A 21,726-nucleotide genomic window follows, 5' to 3' on the forward strand; every position below is an offset into this window, starting at 1 on the left:
TGCACGCTGACATAATACAGATGGCAAAGCTCTGAGGTGGGTTTTCCTGCAATCAGACACTCGGACTGCAAGGGAAGACATGTCTAACATCAAATAGCTCCTCTCTTGGGTCTTTGAGAGACAACAGGAGAAGCGCCAGATTTACTGCCTGTTTACCTTTCTCCCGCTCCTCTGCAAGAGGGGGACTGCCGGGGTCTCTCAACTTTCTTCACCATTTCCCTGCTCTTCTCAATTCTCCCCCACAACTATGGGAAGTTCAGAAAACGACAAGACTAAATAAAACCCACGCAGGAACCAACGTTATTAACCCACGCATGCTAAGCCTCCTGCTCTGTGAGGAGGACCAAAAAGGTATACAGGCACTGAAATATCCACAGTGACTACCCATTTGCCATAAAGTCTGCAGCCAACTCTTTGTGCAGAACCAGCTGGCTGGAAGTATATTCACGGTCTCCCTTGGGAGTCAGCTTTCCAAAAAAATGCTTGTGAGCAAGGGCTGTCTTGTAATTCAAGAGAAAGCAACTATTATAGCTGAATCAGAATCATTTAGGTTGGAAAAGATCTTTAAGATCATTGAGTCCAACCGTAAACCTAACACTGCCAAGTCCACCACTAAACCATGTCCCTAAGCATCACTGAAGTACTCTGCAGAGGGGTCTCTGGAAAGCCCCTTACCGGACACATGCATCTCTTAAGCATTAGCATCGCTGCTAGCACCACAGCAGCTCCAGGGAGAACCAATGAAGTTTTCTATGATGTATTTATCCAAGTGCTGAGATCCAAAGCAGGGTTTCGTGATGGCTGTTACTATCAGTGAACCTGGTTCAGGTTAAAGTCTGCATTTATGGAAAAGCAAAAAAACATGGGGCTGCTGCCGTCTACCCCTAGTAATAACACAGTTCACACCTGCAGAATTCGTTCCTCTTTGTGTAAGCAAGCAACCACAACTGTTTCATGGAAATTAATGACTCCACACAAGAAAAGACTACACTACTCAGACTGAAGTTTCATGGCTAAAGGCAGCAGAAGATGCATATATGGACAAAACTGAAAACCACAGACGGGGCAGCCTGGGTCGGTTCTCCCTCTGGGCACACCCCCAAACTGCAGGCAAGGTGCTCTCCCACCACAGACATCAAATGAATAGTGCAGATGACTGCACAGTCTGGGAGGTGCTTCAGATACAGTGCTGCTTTTAAAGAGGTTGCAGGGGGAGGGGGCACCGCAGCCGTACAAAGCTCTGCTTGGGTTGAAAGCTGGAGAAACACTCAAATGCTACCAGGGGGCTGGCCAGCCACATGCTGACACAGCCTGCTGCCAAAAACTCCTCCGACATAGGAGTGCTGGGGTTTTGTTTGAGAAAATGAGTATTTCAAGAAAACACAGCAAAAAATGTTTTAAAACACCAAAGCACTTGTTAGACAGCTCACAGGGCTTTTCATTTGCTCAGCAGGGGATTTGTGACCAACAAGAAACATCTGTGGACAGTTTTGATACACATTCCCTTTAGAAGTTTGATAACACCTTTATAGGAGGAGCGTAATAGGTCCACTCCCAACCTATGAAGTGGAAATGAACTCTCCACGTGGGTTTTTGCGAACACTACCTTGGCCCTTGCACAAACCCACCTCCACCTCCACCTCTCACCTTCCTCTTTTGAAGGGACTTGTCAGGAGTGTCTGTGGTTTTCCTCTCCAAGTCCTGCTTCCTTGCACCGGGGAGTTCCTTGGCCTCTGCTCTCTTCGGGTGACTGCCTTTCCCGGGGGGCTGGGGGACTCTTGACAGGAGAGGGAGATCTATTTTCACCATGAGGGACTGAGGGGCAGGGGAGTCCCGCACTGGTGAGAGCAACTTCTTCTCCCTGATAGGCAAGGGAAGTTTCTCCTTGTGAAAATCCTCTCTGGCCATGGCAGCAGGCCTGTGGCCACTAGTCCTGGTGGGAGTTGTGTCCTGGCCTTGAGGAAGGGGACTGAGAGCGAGATGCTCCTGGGCACTGCCAGGCAAAACATCTCTCATGAGCTTGGGGTCCAAGACAGGTTTGGCGTTGGCCTGGTGGGAGCTCTTGTGCTTTCTGTTTTCAGGGGGCTCTTGCAGTGCCGGCTTCAGGTCTTTTCTGTCACCGGATTTTGGCTTCCCTTTCGTTTTGACTTTTGGCTTGTCTCTGGAAGACTGGTCTCTGACCTCAAAAGGACCAGGGTCACTCTCCACCTTCAGGCGTCCCTTGGGCCCCTCGTGCACCGAGGCCTTTCCAGGCCTTTTGATACCCACAGTCTGCCTGGGCGAGGGCTCCTCGGCGCGCACAGGAGACTTCTGGCAGTTGCGTTTGGTCGGAAGATGAGCGTCCTGAGGAGCCTTGGCCGCCCGGCCGGAGCTCTTGTGATGAGGCTCCCTCGGCTCAGCGCGCTGGTGGGAGGAATTGCTGCTGATGCCCTGGCCCTGTTCCTTGCTCTCCTCGCATCCATCCCCATGGGTGATTTCGCTGAGGCTCTCTGTTGGTGCTGCTGGTGGGTTCACCTTGGTTAGCCAGTTGTCAAGCTGCCACTTATTAGAAGTTGGTGGGTCGGGCTGCAGACAAAAAGAGAAAGGAAGGATGCAAGACTGATGCTTTTATGGGCTATTTCCATCCTAGCACAGCTTACCAGAACCCAGTAAAATTTGCCCTTACTGTTAAAAGAGCTTGAAAGTAAAAGACCATGAGACAGTGGGGATGCTCTAGCGTGTGCACATCAACGCTTACTTCATAAACACAGACCTTGTTTTTGCACAGGATCAGTCAAATGGGTTGCACAGCACTCCTGGATCTTTGCTAGCCCTACCTGTCACTCAGTAAGAGACCAGCCTACATGAAAGCTTCATCTTGGTTTGCCACTAACCAGCATCATTGCACAATCAGACAACATATTAAAAAAGCAGCAACTGTAAAAACAGATTAGGTGCTGCCCTCGCAATGCTTTTGGAAAGTTATTTGCACACAGCACTGCTTTCAAAATGGACGAGGCATCCATAGCTGTGCCAGCTATCACATCTCATTGAAGTCTGACAGGTAGGCTGTCAGGATCCTGTGGTTTAACCAAAAGAAAACCATTTACCAAAAGAAATTGTATGGCTAGCACATCAAGTTCAGCCTCTTCTGAGTCCTCTGCCTACACAACCCAACACTCATTTCCCTCTGGGTCAGGCAAGGCATGAGCAACAACCGAGGTCTGAAGACCTCTGGAGTCACAGTCAGATAACATAATGTGGTTGCTACAAGCCCTGCCTAATGTAACAGTAGCCTGACAAATTATGAGAAAAGCAAACCCAACTAACCCTCAAACAGACAACAGAAGCTGCAAATCAGGGGCATGATTCTCTGGGGCCCGTTCTGAAAATACCACGTATGTGTCAGCATCACTCAAATGTGTAGCTCATTATCTGGGCACCATCAGAGCACAGCTACACTCCCGCCCTCACCAATTCTCCCCAGTCACAACTCTCGCTTCTGAGAAGAGCCACAACTCTTCCCTGAAAAGAGAAAGCCTAGTACATGAAAGGTTTTCTAAGAATAACAAATCCCTTCTGCCATGATTTTCTTCTCTATGCAGACTCAATTCGCTGTAGAACACGTGGATAAACAAGACATCTTCAACTGTGTTTGAGTGAGTCAATCTAGAAACCTGGTTTAAAAAACAAGAGTTTGGTTTTACCATGGGTTTGTAAGTAAAACTAAACTACAAATTCCATTATACTTTTCAGGTAACACAGATCTGCTTTATTTTCATTAGAATTTGAACTTATTAGCCACTGAAGAGAATTTTTTTTTGTCAAACACTATAAAAACATGGCCAAAAGACTTAGTAAACTTTGGTTTATAATCAGACAGTGGCATACTCTGATCCTTTTCTAGCACTTCTACCATCGGTTATCTTGTTTGTGATCTACACCATCACATGGGTTTTCATTAGGTTTTCCAAACACAAAGGATAGTAAGAGACTTTATTTAAAAAAAAAAAAAAAAAAAAAAGAAAAAGGAACTATTGCCTATAGGCCTTAAAATCTGTGCTCTTGCATGTGAAAAACTGACTACAAACAAACAGGCCACGTGCACTAACTTGCTCCTTGAGCACCATGGATGAACAGTTTGCTGAATAAAAAAGGATAAAATGGTCAACGGCAAATCGCTAGGATTTCACTAGAGTGAGAAGGATCTTATAATCTAGTATTTTCAGGACAAACCAGGCAGGATTTGGTAAAAGAGGAGAAGTATGACATCTGTTTCCTTCCAAAGACACCCACATTGCAGAGGGCAAAGTCTGTAACTGAACTGCTGGAGGGAAAGTGTATTAGACGTGAGATGAAAAGATATGCCTTCTCAAAGCTTGTTTTCTGCACATAAAATTCTTCCTGTTCATGTATTTCTAAGGTAAAAGAAAGGAAAGCGAAGGCTGGGGGAGGCAGGGAGAAATAAATTACAAGGTTTCTGGCCTTTGTGAGAGTACCTCAAAACTGTCAGTGGATTGGTTTGCATCAGCTGTGGCCTGTAGGATATAACCACGCACTTCCCACTGGCCTGAGAATGGTTTGCAAGCTGGAGGAAATGTTTGAAACCATGGGACATGAGCACTTCTGCAGCAGATTTTTTAAAAATGCATGGTCTCAATTATGAAACTTTAAGGCACCAAGTTCTGTTTGTCTGCTTTTCCCAATAAAAGCCTCAGAAATGCCAGTGCAGCACTGTCCGAGCCAAATTCAACAGCAGCAAGTCTAAGCACATTCCAGCCCTTCCTGTAGGCCTGATCACTTCAGCTGTGATCTGGGAGAAGCTGAATCTGTCACTCACACACAGGAGCTGCAGCGAGGCAGTGGCTCCTCTTAACGTATCAGGGTCTCACCCTGAAGCAGCCCATAGCCTCAGCACCCAGAAAAGCTGCACGGGGAGAGGTGGGCCCCAAACACCGCAGACAAGCCATGCTTCTCATCTGCGCCTTGCGTGTCTTGCCAGTGAAGGCACTAATTCCTCCAGGATTGCTAGACAATGATGCCAAAGGAGAAGGGGGAAGACTTCAAGGTTAGGCACGTAAAAGTCTAATTATGCTGTTACTAAGGGTTATTTAATTGACAAGGTCTAGAAGGGAAGCAAAGGGCAAGAGAAGTCTGATGATGCAGCAAAGACGTCAAGGGGACACCCGAACAATGACGGTATTTCAGGTCTCCTGTCCTGATTGCATTCAGACAGCAGAGAGTCTGAGGCAAGAGGCTGTATTAAACAGCCTCTACGTTTTATTTGCATTCACCTCAGGCGCTGACGCTCTCGGAGGGTCGTTTGCTTCACTGTCACTCGAGTTGCTCTCCGTCTCTGAGTCTGAAGAGCTGTCTGAGTCACTGGTGCTCCCTGACTCCGGGCTGCTGGAATGTGCTGATGCCACACTCTTGGGCTGGGACTGTAGGGCACTGCAAGGCCACCATGAGATAAAATTAGAAAGCAGCATGGGTGAAGGTTACTTACTTATTATATTGACATGGCAGGATTCAAAAATAAAACTGAAACCCCGTGTTTTGGCACCAAAAGGAGAGGAGACAAGGCCAAAGGAATACATTGCCATACTCAAAAGATAAAGCACTAGAATAAAAAACCTCTGGAAATAATAAAACCTTCAACTCCAACCCAGTCAGATAAATATGTAAGCAGGACATCACTGCTTCAATATGAAGCTGCATTTAGCCAACCAAAGTTTAAAAAACAACCAAAACTGACAAGTGCTTTTCTGAAAGCCCCAACCCTCCACAGAAAAATTTCCAATAAAGATTAACAAGACGGAAACATACATTCCAGGATGGTTTCTCTTTTTTGTATTCTCCCCCTTAAGCTGCCACTTCATCTGTGTTACCTGGTCAAGGTGCTGTAACCATTTCATTAACAGCCATGTCAAGCAGCAGCATTTTTTGCAACAGCCTCCCCTACTCCAAAGTGTTTTCCTCCACACTGACAATGGGAGTGGATGGAACTGAGGGAGAGCCATGACTTTTATGCACAGCTTCTTTTTGTTTTGAAATGGGCTTACGAAATCAAAATGTTGATTTTTTTACTTCCAAAACTGTTTCCCAAGTCAGTATCAACACATTTGTATGAGTTGGAGGCAAGCTCCTTACTGATTCAGACTGATACCGTGAGAACACTCTACTTCAAGAGCTTGCAGAGACGCAGATCATGCTAAGAACTGGCGTGCCCTTCTGCAAGTCTGACTTTGTAGACCATTACCCTGTTCTTGAAGAATATAGATATCAAGCCAAAAATGTATGTCAGCGTTCTCCTATAGGAAAAATTCTGGGCTTCTCTGCCTTTCTTCCTCTAATGTGGGCACATGGCTGTTCAGCTTACCTTGAATATTGCTTCTGACTAACAATACATGGCAGGAACTGCTTACAATCAGCTACCTTATCAGGAGGAGCTGAAACAGCCTCAGGGAGTCTACCTAACCCTTTTCTGTTCTTCACCTGCTTGGCTGTTTTGGGCTTCCTTCTGAACTAAAACTGGACTCACACCTCACTCATGACTACTACAACTGACAATCCCATTAGCTCCAGTGTGATCTACATATACACTGGTGGAGGGGAAGAGAAGAACAGGGGACAGCTGGGGAAATACAATTCTGGTTCATAGGCAAAATCCAGCATGCCTGGATTATTCATTTCTAATTGGAGCTTTCCATAAACCCACATACAACTAAAGCCAATTTTCAACAGCAGCTACAGGCAGCTAGAAACCAAAGCCTGTGTCTAGAAGAGAAACCAGGAACCCTTACCCATTTACCCCATATATAAAAAGTAGTTTTGTTTGTCCTCCTTATTTGGTCTAGCTAGTAGTTTGGGAACAAACCTGTACCTTGGAGGAGCAAGTGAAGAAGGTGGCTTTTCAACAACCTGTTTTGTTCACAAAAACAAAGAGGAGAGGGGGAGGAAAGGTTAGCTTAAGGAACTCAGAACAACGCAACAAGTCGTGATGATTTAAAGGGATGTCTGTGTGCCTAGTATATAAAACATCTAAAACTGACTTGGTCGTCACCACTCTCTTCACTATCACTGAGCTGCAGGTCGTCCTGGAGCATTCTGAAAGACAACCAGAAGATAAATATCAGCCAAGGCAGACACATTTTCAAGCAGCAGACACTGAAAAAGACTTGGTTTGTGCTTGCCAAAACAAACCAACCTCCCACCTCCTTTTTCAACATTCGGCATGCTCAATCTGCTAAACTGTCATTACCTGAATGAATGATAAAATGATAACACAGAACCTAGGCATTTTACTGTGCTTTCCAGCTGATCTTGGGACATTTTGCAACGGAGGTCAGTGTCATTGGCTGCCATCTACAGACAACAAAGTTCTGTGAGGGGAATGCTCCTCAACAAAGGTTCCTAGCACGCTAACACAGCCAACAAAGGTTATCTAGCACACTAACACAGCAGGGCGGGCTGGAAGAATTCCGATCCTTGTATAGCAAGAGACTAGCACGCTATTAGCCTGCACTGGCTCCCCAAGGGGCAGAAAGCATCGTCTTTGCACCAGAAGCTGTGCATGTTCACTCTCTGCTCTCGGGGGCTGCGAATATTTCTTCTGTCACAGGGGTTCTCTTTTTGCTGCTGAAGTCTCCTATTGCACATACGTACATAAATGCAAAGGTCAAGCCTACCTCCTATTTCTTCTCTACACAATGAACTTCATGCTCCTGCATATCTCAGCAGTAACCGTAACATCGAGCAGTTCAGATACTCAAAGCAGTTTACAAGTGGGGAGGCACAAACTCTGTTTTACTCTTGCTAGAGAGCAGGCTGCCTGCAAACGTTTCCAAAAGCATGATTTCGTCCTCTGCCTGCAGATGGTAACAACTGCTTGCAATTTCAATGCATTACTGAGGTCCTCAAAAGGCTGGACGGGAAGGATTTGTGGGGAGGGGCCCAAAGTTGTCCCAAATTGTTATCCTTTCTTTGGCAATCATGCAGGCATCCCAAAAGGAGTTGGAAAACAGACAGGCAATACTCTTGCTATTCAAAAGTATAGTGATCCAAGTCTTGAAACTAGCTGGAGACCGACTCCTCAACCCAGAGAATTACACAAGTGTCATTCCAAAAATGGGATAAAAAGCTAGGGAACTGAGACAGGGATTTTAATCAATCAGGACAAAACTGTTTATTTCAACCTCATTTCAAACTAAGGACTCTCTATAAGAAATTTTTCTCATGCCCAAATAAGAAAAATATGCCTACAACCCCTCATGACAACATATTTTACAGCAAGAAAACAAATATGAAAGATCCTGAGTGAACCACATCACCTTGGAAAAGTGGGGAGAGAGTTAGTGTTCCTGCAGCTTCTTAGGAAAAGGAAAACTATACAAACCTTCACATTCTTTCAAGCCTTCATGTCAAATTATGAACAAAGTGAAAAAGATTTATGGCTCTGTGGGTCACCTTTAACAACCCTGAGCAGTTTGCTTTCATGATTCCACGACAAAAGAGGAGTAAAAACCTTGATTAAAAAATGATTCCTTTATTTAAACACTATCCCCACTAACTAGACAAATTATTTTACACTCATACCAAAGCAGTTGACATGCACGGAGATACTTTCATGGAAATAGGACCATGTTTACTGCCGAAGCTGGCCACGGTGAACAATTCCACAAACCAGAAGTGACGAATCTGCTCTTGTCCACAGAGCAGGACAGCATGAAGAAACCCCAAAGGTCTCCTGTGTCTACCAGTACAGAGCCAATCCCTCCCGCACAGGTGACGCCTCCTGCAAAGGTGCTGACCCCACGGTCCCTAAGTACCTCTCACTGATGCAGAAGAGGCTCTCAGTGCCACAAGGGCTCTGTCTGGTTATGCTCACAAAGACCCATGTGCTTTCTTTGCTCAGGCATTTTGACTTTGCCATTCCCCTGTGACTATTCTCCTCCATCTCCCAGCCTCCACCGCCTTATTTCCTCACAAACCCTTCTCGGTGGAAATCACCTCTTGCCTCTTCTTTTAGAGTAAACATTGAAGGGAAGCACTATGAGACACCACCTTGGAAAATCAGGCCCCTGAATTTCCTACAGAAGGCAAATGGCACACAGCCTGCAGCAATTCTACACGCGCCAGCTTCGCATGTGGGCTAGAGCCGAAGCTCACTGCCGGTCCGCTGAGACACACACACACACACACACAAAAAAAGAAGAATAGCAACAACACAGCCACTCTCCACACTTCTGGGCAGTTTGGCCAAACATCTACTGGCATCTCAATGAATTCTTCTTATTTTTTTCCAACCTGTTAGGGGAAGTACTCCTTCAAAGGTTTCTTCCAGGGATGCTAGAAGTTCTGAAAGCGTTTTCATTTTTTTGTTTTGTTTTGCTTTGAGAATTGTGGACTACAGATGCATTTTCCTTTAGAAATAAGAGGATAATGCAAGGAAACACTACCTAGATCTTCTTTTAAATCTGACTTAACTGTTTGTAATAAAAAGGGCTGCCTTTTTCACCTGAGCTGCTGGTAAATAAAATGCATCAGCATAAAAGAACACTACAACTACTCAAGTTCAATTTAGGATCAAGGAAGAACACTAAAACTTTTATGAGTCATACTTCTGCAAGGACAGACAAAGCCAGTTTCCCCAAAACAAGGTTTCAACAAATTGTTAAATAGCCTAGTTAAAGAAAATAAATCTGCTTTAGTAATTTTAATGTTTTAATTAGTCCAGGAGTTAATAGATGCCAAGTTTCCATTTGCAGGACCTGTTCATTTGCAGCTTATATACACACCATCAATCTCCCTGTAAAGCTACTGAAAAAGAGCTCTTTTAGCGAGAGAAGCAGCACTAAAATTAATATCGCTTGCCAAACAACCCCACTGAAAACACAGGCTGGTCCCTCTCTGCCAGACAGGATAAAGATGCATCACCAAGAATGAGCTTGGCACCTCCCCTTTTAAAAGAACGGCTACTTCCATTCCAGTGCAGCCAGGTGCTAACTTCGGGGCTGTATTCAAGAATGAAAGCCATCTGGGAAACCCTTGCAAGCTCTGTAAAGCTGAATGCTTAATTTGGGCACACAGATGCATGGGGATTTCAACCTCTAATTAACCAGCACAAACGCTGTTTGTTTTCAGCCAGCTACACTTTGTAACGCGAGCTACTCTAGGCAGCTGAATTTTCAGACAGTCACGTGCACTTTGAACAGCAAAGAAAGCAAGCCCTGTTGTGCAAATGAAAACAAAAACAAAACAAAAAAGACGGGATGCATCAGTTCAAGGGAAAGACGTAGAGGAAGTCCTTGGGCAAATCTCGCTTGACTCCATTGTGGACATAAACCCAGGCCACCCTGTTCCTCCGACTTCAACTGCCTTTGTCAATTGGGGGTACGCATCTCCCTGGTAGATGAGCGCTGGCTCTGAAGTGCCCGCAAGGACGCTGAGCAGAGAGGGGATGTTGGCTAAGGACAGAGCTATGTACCATGCCAAATTCACAATTCTGGACCCTTGGGCTAAGAAAGGAGTATTTTCAGATTCTTGCCTACAGTAAAAGCCTCTTCTCTCTCTGCCACCTGGACAACCGACTAAAGTGCTAGAGGGATTTTTATAAGAAGCTGAGAAGAGTTGAAATAAAGATGATGGTTGTAGGGTAGCTGAGGAGGAAGGCAGAGCCTGGAGCAGTTGAAGCTAGTATTTTTAATAGTGCAATGTAAATTTCCAGAAATTGTTCAGGAGGAACGAGCTGGGGTGGAAGACGGAGGAGCAAAATAAAGAATGGATTAAGGGAGTAGCTGACGGCTCAGCAAGACACTATCCCACACTCCCAGCCAGCAAGGGCTCCTCTGCATGATGCTGGAACAGTATGAGAAGGGTTGTTTTCCAGATCTTACAGAGCTGGAGTGCAAAATTCTACCACCTCAACCAAGATGGAGAGATGCTCTTTCTCTTACTTGTGACTAGCCCAGTTTCGGTTTTTTTTTTTTTTAATTAAATTGTTCATGATAAGGAAAAGGAAAACAAGTGGAGTAAGCTTTGTAGTCTGTAGTTTGCAGCCTTCCATGGAACAAAATATCATGGAGTAACTTGAGATCTTTATATATCACATCAACTGATAGGCATTTAATGGTTCAGCAATTGCCGTGCACACAGACCCGTTAGCCTTCCAGACATGGAAAGATTTCTATTTGTTACTTGGGGCTCAGAACCTATCAATGCTGTCATCTGGCCAGGTTAATCCTGAAACACCAACGTCAGCCCACACAAAACTACTTTCAAGCAATTTCTGTAATTAACCTAATTAATAGATAACCACTTTCGCCTACAAGGACAGAACCAAGTTATTTCATCCACCAATTTAAAATTTTCTATTGGAGCGATTCATTTACTAGTTGGCACTCCTTCCTAGCCTTGTAAAACTTTTGTAGTGATAATGCATAAACACCTTACACTGAGACTCAAATTCTAAGAAGCTTTCTTCTGAGAGAAAACATAACATGATAGGGAAAAGAAGAAATATATAAAGAAAAGTAGAAATATATAAATACTATTAAAAAGAGCTATAGAAATTTCATCTTCACCCCACTTTGCAACTAGCTAACATTATTAGAATATAAATTGAGGTCTTTAGAAAGTCCACATGAAAGTTTGTTTCTTTGTTTGTTTGTTTCAAATAAAAATAAAATTAAGACAACACTTTTTATAAAAACCTTTCCTTGGGCAATTGCAGAAAGTTATACCATATGATTGCCTTAAAATTTCACCCCTAGTTTTCACAGTTTTTGTAGCTGTCGCTTTACTAGCCCTCATAGGCTTCAAAACAATATGCAGAATAGATCAGGTTCAGTTGGTATCACTTATAATTTATGTCAGTTGAATGCATTATTCGTAGTTTGAAAAGAACTGAGTGTGACAAGATGTTAAGTAGCCACAGATTAAAAGCACAAAAAAACTTCAGTCTGGTACATTAATAGTTGGGGGTTTTTTCTTCAGTTTTGTTTTGTTTTTAACACAGTCATCATAATCATAACACAGTAATGTTTCTTTTGGTGAAAATTCCCTGCATTGAAATTTTCTGAGAAAAATCAGACTGATAAAAACCTTAATCTGTGGAATCATCAAGTAAACCAAATTTTAATTCATTCCAGGTTCTTTTAAGTAACTGCACAGTAGAGATGGGAACTGAGTCTGGTTACTTACGATGTTCTTGGTTGAGAACTAGGCAACGTTTTTGAAGGTGCGTCATACTGTTCTGTAAATCAAAAACGAATCAGTTGGTTTTATTTGCCTCACTTGTAGCGTATTTTACCCTATGGTCTCTGAGCATCAGATTAGAAAGTCACTTTCTTCCAGGACATAATTGTTTGCCATTGAGATTATTCATCACTCCAAATGGGGTTTCCTAATGAAATAGTGTTTGTTCTCTGCTGAACTGTTGCCTTAATTTCTAGGTAATGAATGTATACAATCTCTTACGCATTTTCTAAATTCATCGCTGTTCAACACAGCACAGGAAATCATGCTCCTTAATCAATGTAAACATGTGATGTTCTCCTCAACATGTAACACACAACACACAAAACTATCTGTCAATGCACATATAACAGTGTGTTTTCTTTGGATTTCTACTTACTCTGATTCTGTGCTACAGACCCAACATGCTGCGATTCCTAGAAAGAAAGCACAAAGTGCAAATTGAGAATAAAGTAAATCAGCTCTCTCTTAATAGAGCATATCGATGATTTATTTTCCGTGTGTTACTTACTGTAATAAATGCTTTGACTGACTTGTCAAAGTATGACTTTGAAGTGTCCAATAGTCTAAGCTGGCCTGATGTAGCTTAGCATAGACAGAAATGGTACATGCTACTGCCACTAAAAATGTGTTGCTTGCGCATTAGTGGTATGTGCATTTTTGAAGAAATATTAAAAAAAAAAACAAACCATAAGAGGTGTCAAACACTTCTGTTTAACACAGTCAGCAAATATTTTTGTTGACAATAAAGATAAAATGGTTTTTGTGCTGCAACAGAGATGAGATGCTTAAAATGCTTCTGCAAAGCAGTCACATTTGAAGCCCACAATTATAAAAAATGTGTAAGTCACTGAAACATTATTCATTCACCCCCCCTCTGGCTCAGATGTCTTACAACTCTAAAAATACAAAGCTTGCTTAAAAAATAAAAAAGAGGAAAGATAATTACTTTACTACATAGCCCACTCAAAAACAATTACTCAGAAGCACAATCTGATCTAATTCTCAGTAAAACGATGCGTTGCAAGCAGCCGTTACACAACTCGAGATCCATTGTGCTTTAATTTATCTGACTTCTTCTAACGATAATCTCTCCTAACAGCATTTAGAAAGGAGGACAAAATCAGATGAAAACACATGCAAGAGCCGGAAAGCTCTTTTCTAATTTATCAAAAGCCCTGGCAAAAAGAGGGTGTTTTACCTTTGCTGGGAACGGAAATTTGGAAGGCTCTGCTGTACTAGGCGTATGAATAGCTGTCAGGGGAGGTGGCCATGAGTGGGTCATTTCCTGGAAAGAGATTGAGAGAAGCAGCTTACAGTATTTTTGCTGATACACGCAGGTGAAGTTTTACGCTTAAGAGATTCATACGGATCTACCAAAAAAGTCCTTGTCGACCCGATGGTAATCCCAAGAGACGGTACCACAATGAGAAGCCCTTCTTTGAGCGCAGCAGCCAGACCATGGTGAGGACTTGGTCCTTTTCTGCAAGCATACTTGCATTGCCCAAGTAACAGCAATCTCAGTGAAGCTTGTGGAGAGTTAAGTACTTACTGCGTTTGCAGGATTAGGCCTCAGCCTTACAGCTATCACAGTTAATAAAAGGAAAAGTAAATAAAACCCGTATATGAGTAGTTCTAGGGCTTTTCAAAGCGCAGGACTTGCCTATTACGGAAGTTCTTATATCCCCTTACAGCAACAACACTCCAAAAGGCTTTTCATAACTCGAGGAGGTCAGCCAGAGAGCTCTGACTACCAGCTGCTCCCCATGCTATTCTGTCTGAAACACTGGCTTTTGCTCTGACCGACCAAGATGTCTTTGACACAGAGCTCCGGGACGTGGTTTCAAACCAAAGAAAAAGACTGCCCCACGTGCTACGTCTTTAGGAATCCTTCTGCCCTGTTCCCCTGCCTTTACTCTCACCCATCATCACTGCTGGGTACCAGCTTCTTGGGCTCAGCCATGGTCCAGGTGAAAGCAGAGCACAAACAGCTATGGGATAGGGCTCGGCAGGCGAGATCAACCTCCAACCCGCCTCTTCTGGCACCACAGCTGGGCCCAGAGAAGTGTGCTAAAGTCTTGGCTTGCACTGCAATGAATACACATGAAAAGCCCAGCACAGACAAGGATCTTTGTCTTGAACATGTGCTAAAATACTTCAATGGGGGTTAATCTTGATGAGGCCTTTGGGGAAGTTGGGGCTCAGAAATTCAGAAACACCTTGTTGAAATTACACAAGACAGACTTTGCTTGGCTCCTGATCCTCAAGTTTTAAATCCTGAAGAGCATAATAGTCACTCCAAGAAGTAAATGAATTCATATGGCCTGTCACCCTCACTGCCTTTCCAGGAATAGTTCTCCCAGGATTTCCCCCCCAGCCCAACATCACCCCTGTACTGTGGGTGTGCACCCACCATCCCCATCCAGAGTGGCTGTCATCACAGCTGCTCCCTGCCAGCTTCCTGCAGAAAGCAGCACGCAGAGTAACACAATACTGGCACTTTGCTCAGCTCAGAAAGTTAGGAATTATGTTCATGCTGAACACATCTCATGGCAAGCATGCACCACACGCAGTTTGCTCAGGGGCTTAAAAGAAATGAACGAGGAACATGTCAGTGCAAAGTACATTTTTGCACTTTTGGCACCAAATAGACTGAAGTGTGAAAAGCTCTACTAATGTCATAATTTACAAGTGCCATTTTTTCATCAAGGCACAAATATGAAAATTCAGAAGCATCCCTTATCTATTAGGAAACTATCCTTATCCATTAATAACATGAAATGCAAAGATTTACAGGGAACAAAACCACATTGCTACCTTTGGCTGTATAAGCAGGGATCAGAGCAATCTACAGGGGTTTCTGTGCAAGAACTAGAAGCAGCCTACAACTAACCAAGGTAACTATTTGATCGCACTGTTACCACCCTTGCAGCCTCCTTTCTCCCTCCCACTGTTCAGTTCATTGCTCACTTCACTCACTAGCTGTGCAATCTTTCAATAGATGATAAACTCCTCAATATACTGCACTACACCTCTTTATGTATTTGTACATGCTTCCATGTGGTTGCTATAAAAATAGTCTTATGCATTACTAACAGGCAAGAAAACAGGATGTCTCGTGAAACACAGAAGGATGCAGTACTTCCAGGCGGAGTACTCGTGCTGCAACACCAACCAGCACACAGCAGCTAGTGAGCACCTCTGCACAACTACCTTTCAGCTAAAACGCTGCCCCAGCAACAGCTTCTTGAGAGCAAGAAAGGCATCAGGATTTTGCAACCTGAAGCAACAGTGAGGGAAGCGAATAGCAGAAACCAAACACCTCCGTTAGGACTTCAGTGTCTCAGAATAATATTTGACACCAAGGAACTGTCTTCTCATCAGTATCAGCATGACCAGCTTGCAGATCACAGTGCCTTTTACATCGTGCACAGTGAATGAGTGACACATGCTCAGACCCAGCTACTGGGAGATTGTGCACTGCTGACAGAGCCAGCTCTGACACAAGGTTACAGGGACAGTTTTGCAGCAGAGCTGGCTTAGCTTTGCACAAACCGACTAGAATTACAGCGAAGGAGAAGCAGGCCAGCAGCGGTGCCGCGTGCAGGTGGGTGGGAAGGATGCAGGTGCACGCTCCCGTTCAGGGCCACGCTGCTGAGGTTGGCAGCACGGACAGGAGGCAGCACATCCAGTGCCTTTGGAGGAAGTGCGCTCAGTGACGGCAACCCCCTGACTTGACGAAGGAGCAGCTCTGGCTGTTTCAGATGACTTGTCAGTCTTGCTCGTGGACTGCACCAGACTATATTACACTTCTATACTGATAGAAAGACCGGTCTTACAACTCCAGCTGCATCCGAAGCTAACTTTTATCTTTACTTCTCCACAGTGTACCCCAAACCACACTTTCAGTGATTGCAACATCCGCTGACAGAAGCAGAGCGGTATTTTTTCCCCACACACTAATGCATGCAAAATACAAGCAAACACAGATATCTATTATTTAAGAGCACCTACCTTCAAAATTTCTTCAATGGAGTGGACATCACTGGGGAAGGTTTGCTACAATAAAAAAGAAGAAAGCAGCATGAGTTTGTTTTGTTTTTACTAACTGACATGAGACAAACAGATGCACCCATCAAACATTTGCTTACCAATGGTTCTATACATTTGATGGAAGTCCATTAATAACAAAATGCTAATAAGATATAAAAGCCCCATCAGAAGGGCAGTTAATAATGCACTTCTACAAAGCCTGTTGTTTTCAAGTCTTTGGTAGAAGATATATTCTAAGAAAGATGAGAAACAGGGAAGTGTCTCCAAACAGCATCTCTTGAGGAAATCACATAAAGAGAAACAGAGATCATTAAACAATGGTGCTCGTTCAGCTGACAGGATTCCTCTTGTTTTATGACTTGCAGTCTTCTATGCACTCATGTGGACTCAGCAGAAAAAGAAGCCAGTATAAAGCCCTAAGCTTGGAAAAGGCAAAGTAGAGGTGGTTTTAACTGGAGGAATCGTGCACCAGGCACTTGAATGCCAGCTCTTGAACTCATGGGAACATCAACTGCCATTAAAAAATGGAAAAGCAATATAATTGTAACTTGTGCAGTTCAGAATAAAACCTTGAACATACCGCTAGGTAGGAGCAACATGGTGATTTCTAGAAAAGCCTGCAGATGACCTGGATCTGGATTAAGGGACTGCCCCTGTACCTCCCCCACCTGTTTTGCTGGAGCCCAGGCAGTGACCACCACATGCCCTCCTGGCTGGGTCCGGGGCTCCTCAACACAAGCGTGGTGAGGACCCCTGACCGGGGCCAGCTCCCTGGTGATGCCCTGGCACTCCACCACCACCACCTGAAGGGGATCAGGAAACAGCCGCGGCAGTGCCTGCAGCTGCCTTCAACCAAGCTCACGAGCCCAGGCATGACGAAGCTCTGGGGAAGAGTACAAAGCAAAAGCAATGCTAATATTTGCCAGTTATATAACAAACAGCAGACATGGCAGCTTGTGCAAACACCTAAATCTGCTTTTAATGTATCAGCAAAACCACTTAGCAGCTCCTGGCAGAACACCCCTCTGCACACACGCGACACCACACATCGGCAGCGTGGGCAAGGCGGGGGCTGGGACAAGCGCAGCGAACACCTCCTGTTCCCGAGGCACGTGGGGACGCGGGTGACTGCACAGCCAGGGCTAGCGGCGATGCCCCCTGAGAGAGCCCACCTGCCCCATGCCCAGGCTGTGTGCGGCGGGAGAGGATACAGCAGCAGTGCCCTCCTTCCAGCGCCACCGGCAGCACCAGGTGCTGGGGATGCTCCGCACCAGGACCCGTGCTGCTTCCACACACTGACCTGCCGCCTGGCCACGGGGAACATCACTTCGCTTTGACAGATCGGCTTCTCATCTACTAGCAAGGCATGTGCTTTGAAAGTACCTGTCATTTACATGTCCTTTCCCAACTGATATCATTAAAGGAAACTGAAATGAAAAACAACCAAAGAGCTGAGCAGTTATAACGAGCAAAGTGCATCCAAGACCAGTTTCTTGCTTATAAACAAGAGGTTCAATGGAAACATCCAGCTATCGGTGTAATTGCTGAAAGGGAAAGGCCAGGAAGATGTTCCTCATGTTAAAGGAAGAGGGCAGTGAGCTACAGTGCCTGATCAGAAGGATCTTCTCCAGAGCGAGGTAAACAGCAAAGCATGCAAACACTTTATTAGAGTCAAAAAGTGCCATCCTTAGCACTCATACAGAAAACTCACGCATCTGTTTCCCATATGCTGCACTATTTACATTGGAGGGAGAAGAGGAGATGAGGAATCTCTTTTCACTGCAACCTCATTTGTCTGTGTCTACATAAAGCTCTCATCGAGGCAGGGCTCATTTGATAAAAGATTTGACTTTTCTTCAGAAAATCATGCACAGATAGCTGCTTCTGACCTTACTCACCCGGAGACAAACGGAAGCTGAGGCACGGCCAGATGAGTCACGCGAATGAAAGCAAGGGGCTGGGACCTAGCAAGGCTTGCAGAAGCATCCCACAGCAGGCAGGAGGATGGGAGAGGGAGAGCAAAGAGCAGGCGACTTCTACCACGTGGCAAGAGATCGGGATGCTTCATAACTCACAGTGCCAAAAAGGGATCCCTCTTTTCCTCTTTTTCTTCCCAGCAAGCTTAACCTGGTAGCTCAACCACTTAATTTACTTCTTAATTTAATAAGTGGTGGACAGCAGACTCAAAAACTTGCATCTTGCTGTACAGAAAAGCAGCGTTCAACTAGCAGATTGCTTCAAAAAGCTCCTGAGATATCCCATGAGAGCACCACAGTAAAAACCCTTCCCACAAAACAGATAAGGAATCGAGTTCCTGCCTGGACAAAGTATTCAAAAACTCTCTCTACAATGGATTGATTGCAACAAATCAAAATCAGTTTGCTTCGCCCATTCCAGAAACTTAAGTTTTATGAGGTGATAACTGATGACAAAAGTGGAATTCAATTAACCTGAGAATCAGAGAATATCTGCAACAGCCAGTTTGGACCTCTCTTATCCCTGCCAAACAACTCACACCCCTTCTTGAAGGTCTTTCAGATAAGCCTGAAGAGGCTTTGAAATCGATACAGGTTTACATACAATGAGTATTTATAGTGCAATTGTCAGGAGGATTTATTGTAACCCCAAAGGGCACTGTTCAGTGACTGTCTGCTGTTCTTCACAGGCCCGGTGGCTTAGCAGAAACCACTTTCTTCTTCATGGCACAAAATTTAAAGGAAAGGAAACACATGATACTGAACTGCAGAAGTCTGCATCAACAGCACAAGGGCTTCTATATTTTTTATTATTTTTTTTTTTAAGACACAAGGTTTAAGTACATGCCCTCAAAATACATGCAGCTCTGGGGATACAGAACATAAGGTACCAGGGATGCTCAGGATTGCTTTTGTCTTTGGCCAGCAGTTTACTCCAAGCCACTAAGTTAGGACATGCTAGGAAGCCCATGCCCCTGCTGGAGACTCTCCCTGAAGAGCATGGGTTTTCAGGCATCTTTAATCTCTGTTCTGCTGTCCTGCTGCACCCAAAGACTGAAAAACCGAACAACACTTTCACCAGCAGTAAAATGTGCAACAGGCAAACAAAACTGCTGCCCACAAATGGACTTGCAACACCTGTATCAAATACATGGGGAAACGTTTGCTCTAGAGATTAAAATCACAGACTGTTCAGGACATGCACAGAAAATTTGTTTTCAGTGCCAAAACCACAACAAAACTGGTCAGAGCCATTTGACTGCACTGGGGAACCCTCCTGTCTCTCAGGCAGGACTGCGACTGTCATTTCTACAGCCTGTGCCCCAGACCCACCGGCCCTGGTGAGGGCGGCCACGCACCCTTTCGCTCCGTCTCAGCTGCAGTGTCTGAGGAATCCCCATTTTTTACAAAGCTATGCATCCAGCGCCTGAAGGAGCAGGGCTTTTCTGCATGCTGAGTAATTTTTTGCCCATTTTTTTTTTCTTCAAGTTACATTTCGGCTGTGTTTCGGCCTGTAAACTACCATTAAACCACAATTACCGCCCAGCAGCAAGGGCCGTCCTTGCCAGTTTCAAGAAGAGTTTGGGGAAAAGGAGAAATACAATGTTGCTCAAAGAAGAGTTAAAAAGCCCTAAAGCCAAAGAAATCACTGAGGACAGCTCCACTGAGGACTGTGGGTGTAGAAGATCAAATATTACACGTTGCTGTCTATCCCTGCTAGCAGTTTTACAGCCTTTACAGGGAACACTGTAACATACTCCCCAGAGACAACTCGATTTAAGCCCTGTGCATATTGGCTGGCTGACACCGACATCTGCACAATCTCCAGCTAGGATTTCCTCATGCCACATTCATACTCACTGTCAGTTTGGGAATGACAGGGATGCCTCTGAGTGCTGCTCATGAAACATTTTGATGGCCGAAGTCAAGCACAAGCACAGGACATCCAGAACCATTGCGGTGCTGGGGTTTTGTTTTGGTTTTGCTTTTTAATGCCAACATTCCCATCCAAACCGATGCTGCGCTTCAGTTAACAGCCACCCCCCTCAGCAATGATACTAATTTATGTTCCAAAAAGTCTGGTTTTGCTCAAGCAAAAGCCCACTTCCCAGTGATCTCTCAGCCTCCAAAAACATCTGCAGGGCAGCATGCTTCTCCATTTACCATCTCCCCCAGCAGAAGGCACCGCCAGAGCCAGATGTGCACATCCAGCTGCAGGCAGGTACTCACATCTGACCCAGGACCCCAGCCCAGTTCCTCTGCTGATGCAGGCCCACAGATTCTGGAGAGGTTAAACAAATGGATGTAACTTGGAAAGAAATCTTGTTCAGAAAGACAGAAAACTACTTTAAGAGAGCAGGCAGAAGAAACTGCCACCTTTGTAATTTGCAGTGCTTATCCACAAAAATCCCAGGAAACAGCTAGACACAGACTCGTTAACACAGTTCATGCCTGTTACGTGACCAATAATTTAAAGGACAAATTTAAAAGTAGACTCATATGATAATACACGATGGGAGCAGAATCTGGACTGATGAATTTCCATAACAAGTTTTGCAAAGCTAATTTAATAGATGACTTCCTTACTTGCAAGCTTAAAAAGCAAAGAGAAAGGTTTAAAAAGGTCATCAAAACAAAATCAAGTATCTCTTTGATGAGGACTCACAGACTTAATTGGCATAACAGACATTTCACGATGTCAAGTTTGGTTTTAAGGTTTTTGGAACAAAAAGCTGGATAAACATAAAGCCAAAGCCATTAAATAAATTTTGACTACAGACAAATCCAGAGACTACCATTAATATGATTTTTAAGCCTCTCAGTTACTAAAGAACAAGCAACATGCTATTAAAATGGTGAGACACTGCCACATTCTTTCCTTTTTATAATTTTTGCAATATATATTTATTTCTAATTCACCAACCTGCACAACTGGCTGATGAAGGCCAAGTAATATTTTGCGAAGACATATCATCTCAAGGTTTACAAAAGACAGTGCTACAAGGCAGTATGTCAGAAATACTGTTAGGTATAGCTGAAGTTTTCTGAAAAGGACTTCACTCAAACCTTTTGGTTCAACATAACTTCAACATAATAGCTCAGACCAGCATGACCTAAATCCCACATCCACTCTCTCCCCTGGGCAGTTGCACAAAATCACCCACTTCTTTTTTCCTCACTACTACTGACCTCAGCCAAGAAGAAATCTCTATGCAGATACCTATGAAAGTTTAAATAAAATAAAAAAAGAGGTACCATATATTTCCAGGGTTTTGGGGGGAAGGTTATTTTGTTTTGATTTGGGTTTTTTTGACAAAAAAGTTGTGCACTTTCATTTAGCATCTACTGTAGGTACACCACTTTGGAAACCTCTGATATACGCAAGTGCATTGCCCAGATAATGATGTGGGGAAGGACATCCAATTCAGAATCATTTCAGAAAATGCTGCTGTACTTGTTCTCC

At 44.2% G+C, this 21,726-nt stretch overlaps 1 protein-coding gene across 4 annotated transcripts in view; it reads right to left on the reverse strand.

Annotated features, from left to right (window-relative positions):
- Positions 1-21,726, reverse strand: part of AFF1 (ALF transcription elongation factor 1) — a 122,109-nt gene that overhangs the window by 21,311 nt on the left and 79,072 nt on the right. For 3 of the 4 annotated variants that reach the window (XM_082316510.1, XM_082316508.1, XM_082316509.1), the window contains 8 exons: positions 16,249-16,293; positions 13,436-13,522; positions 12,614-12,650; positions 12,181-12,232; positions 7,032-7,086; positions 6,863-6,900; positions 5,274-5,430; positions 1,648-2,565 (listed from right to left, as the gene is read on the reverse strand). In XM_082316510.1, the coding sequence (XP_082172636.1) occupies positions 1,648-2,565; positions 5,274-5,430; positions 6,863-6,900; positions 7,032-7,086; positions 12,181-12,232; positions 12,614-12,650; positions 13,436-13,522; positions 16,249-16,293 (1,389 nt within the window). The remainder of the gene's footprint in view (positions 1-1,647; positions 2,566-5,273; positions 5,431-6,862; positions 6,901-7,031; positions 7,087-12,180; positions 12,233-12,613; positions 12,651-13,435; positions 13,523-16,248; positions 16,294-21,726) is intronic. The other variant, XM_082316511.1, reaches the window with a different exon arrangement.

This window comes from Platalea leucorodia (genome assembly GCF_965183815.1).
Source record: "Platalea leucorodia genome assembly, chromosome: 6".
Classification (NCBI taxonomy): domain Eukaryota; kingdom Metazoa; phylum Chordata; class Aves; order Pelecaniformes; family Threskiornithidae; genus Platalea; species Platalea leucorodia.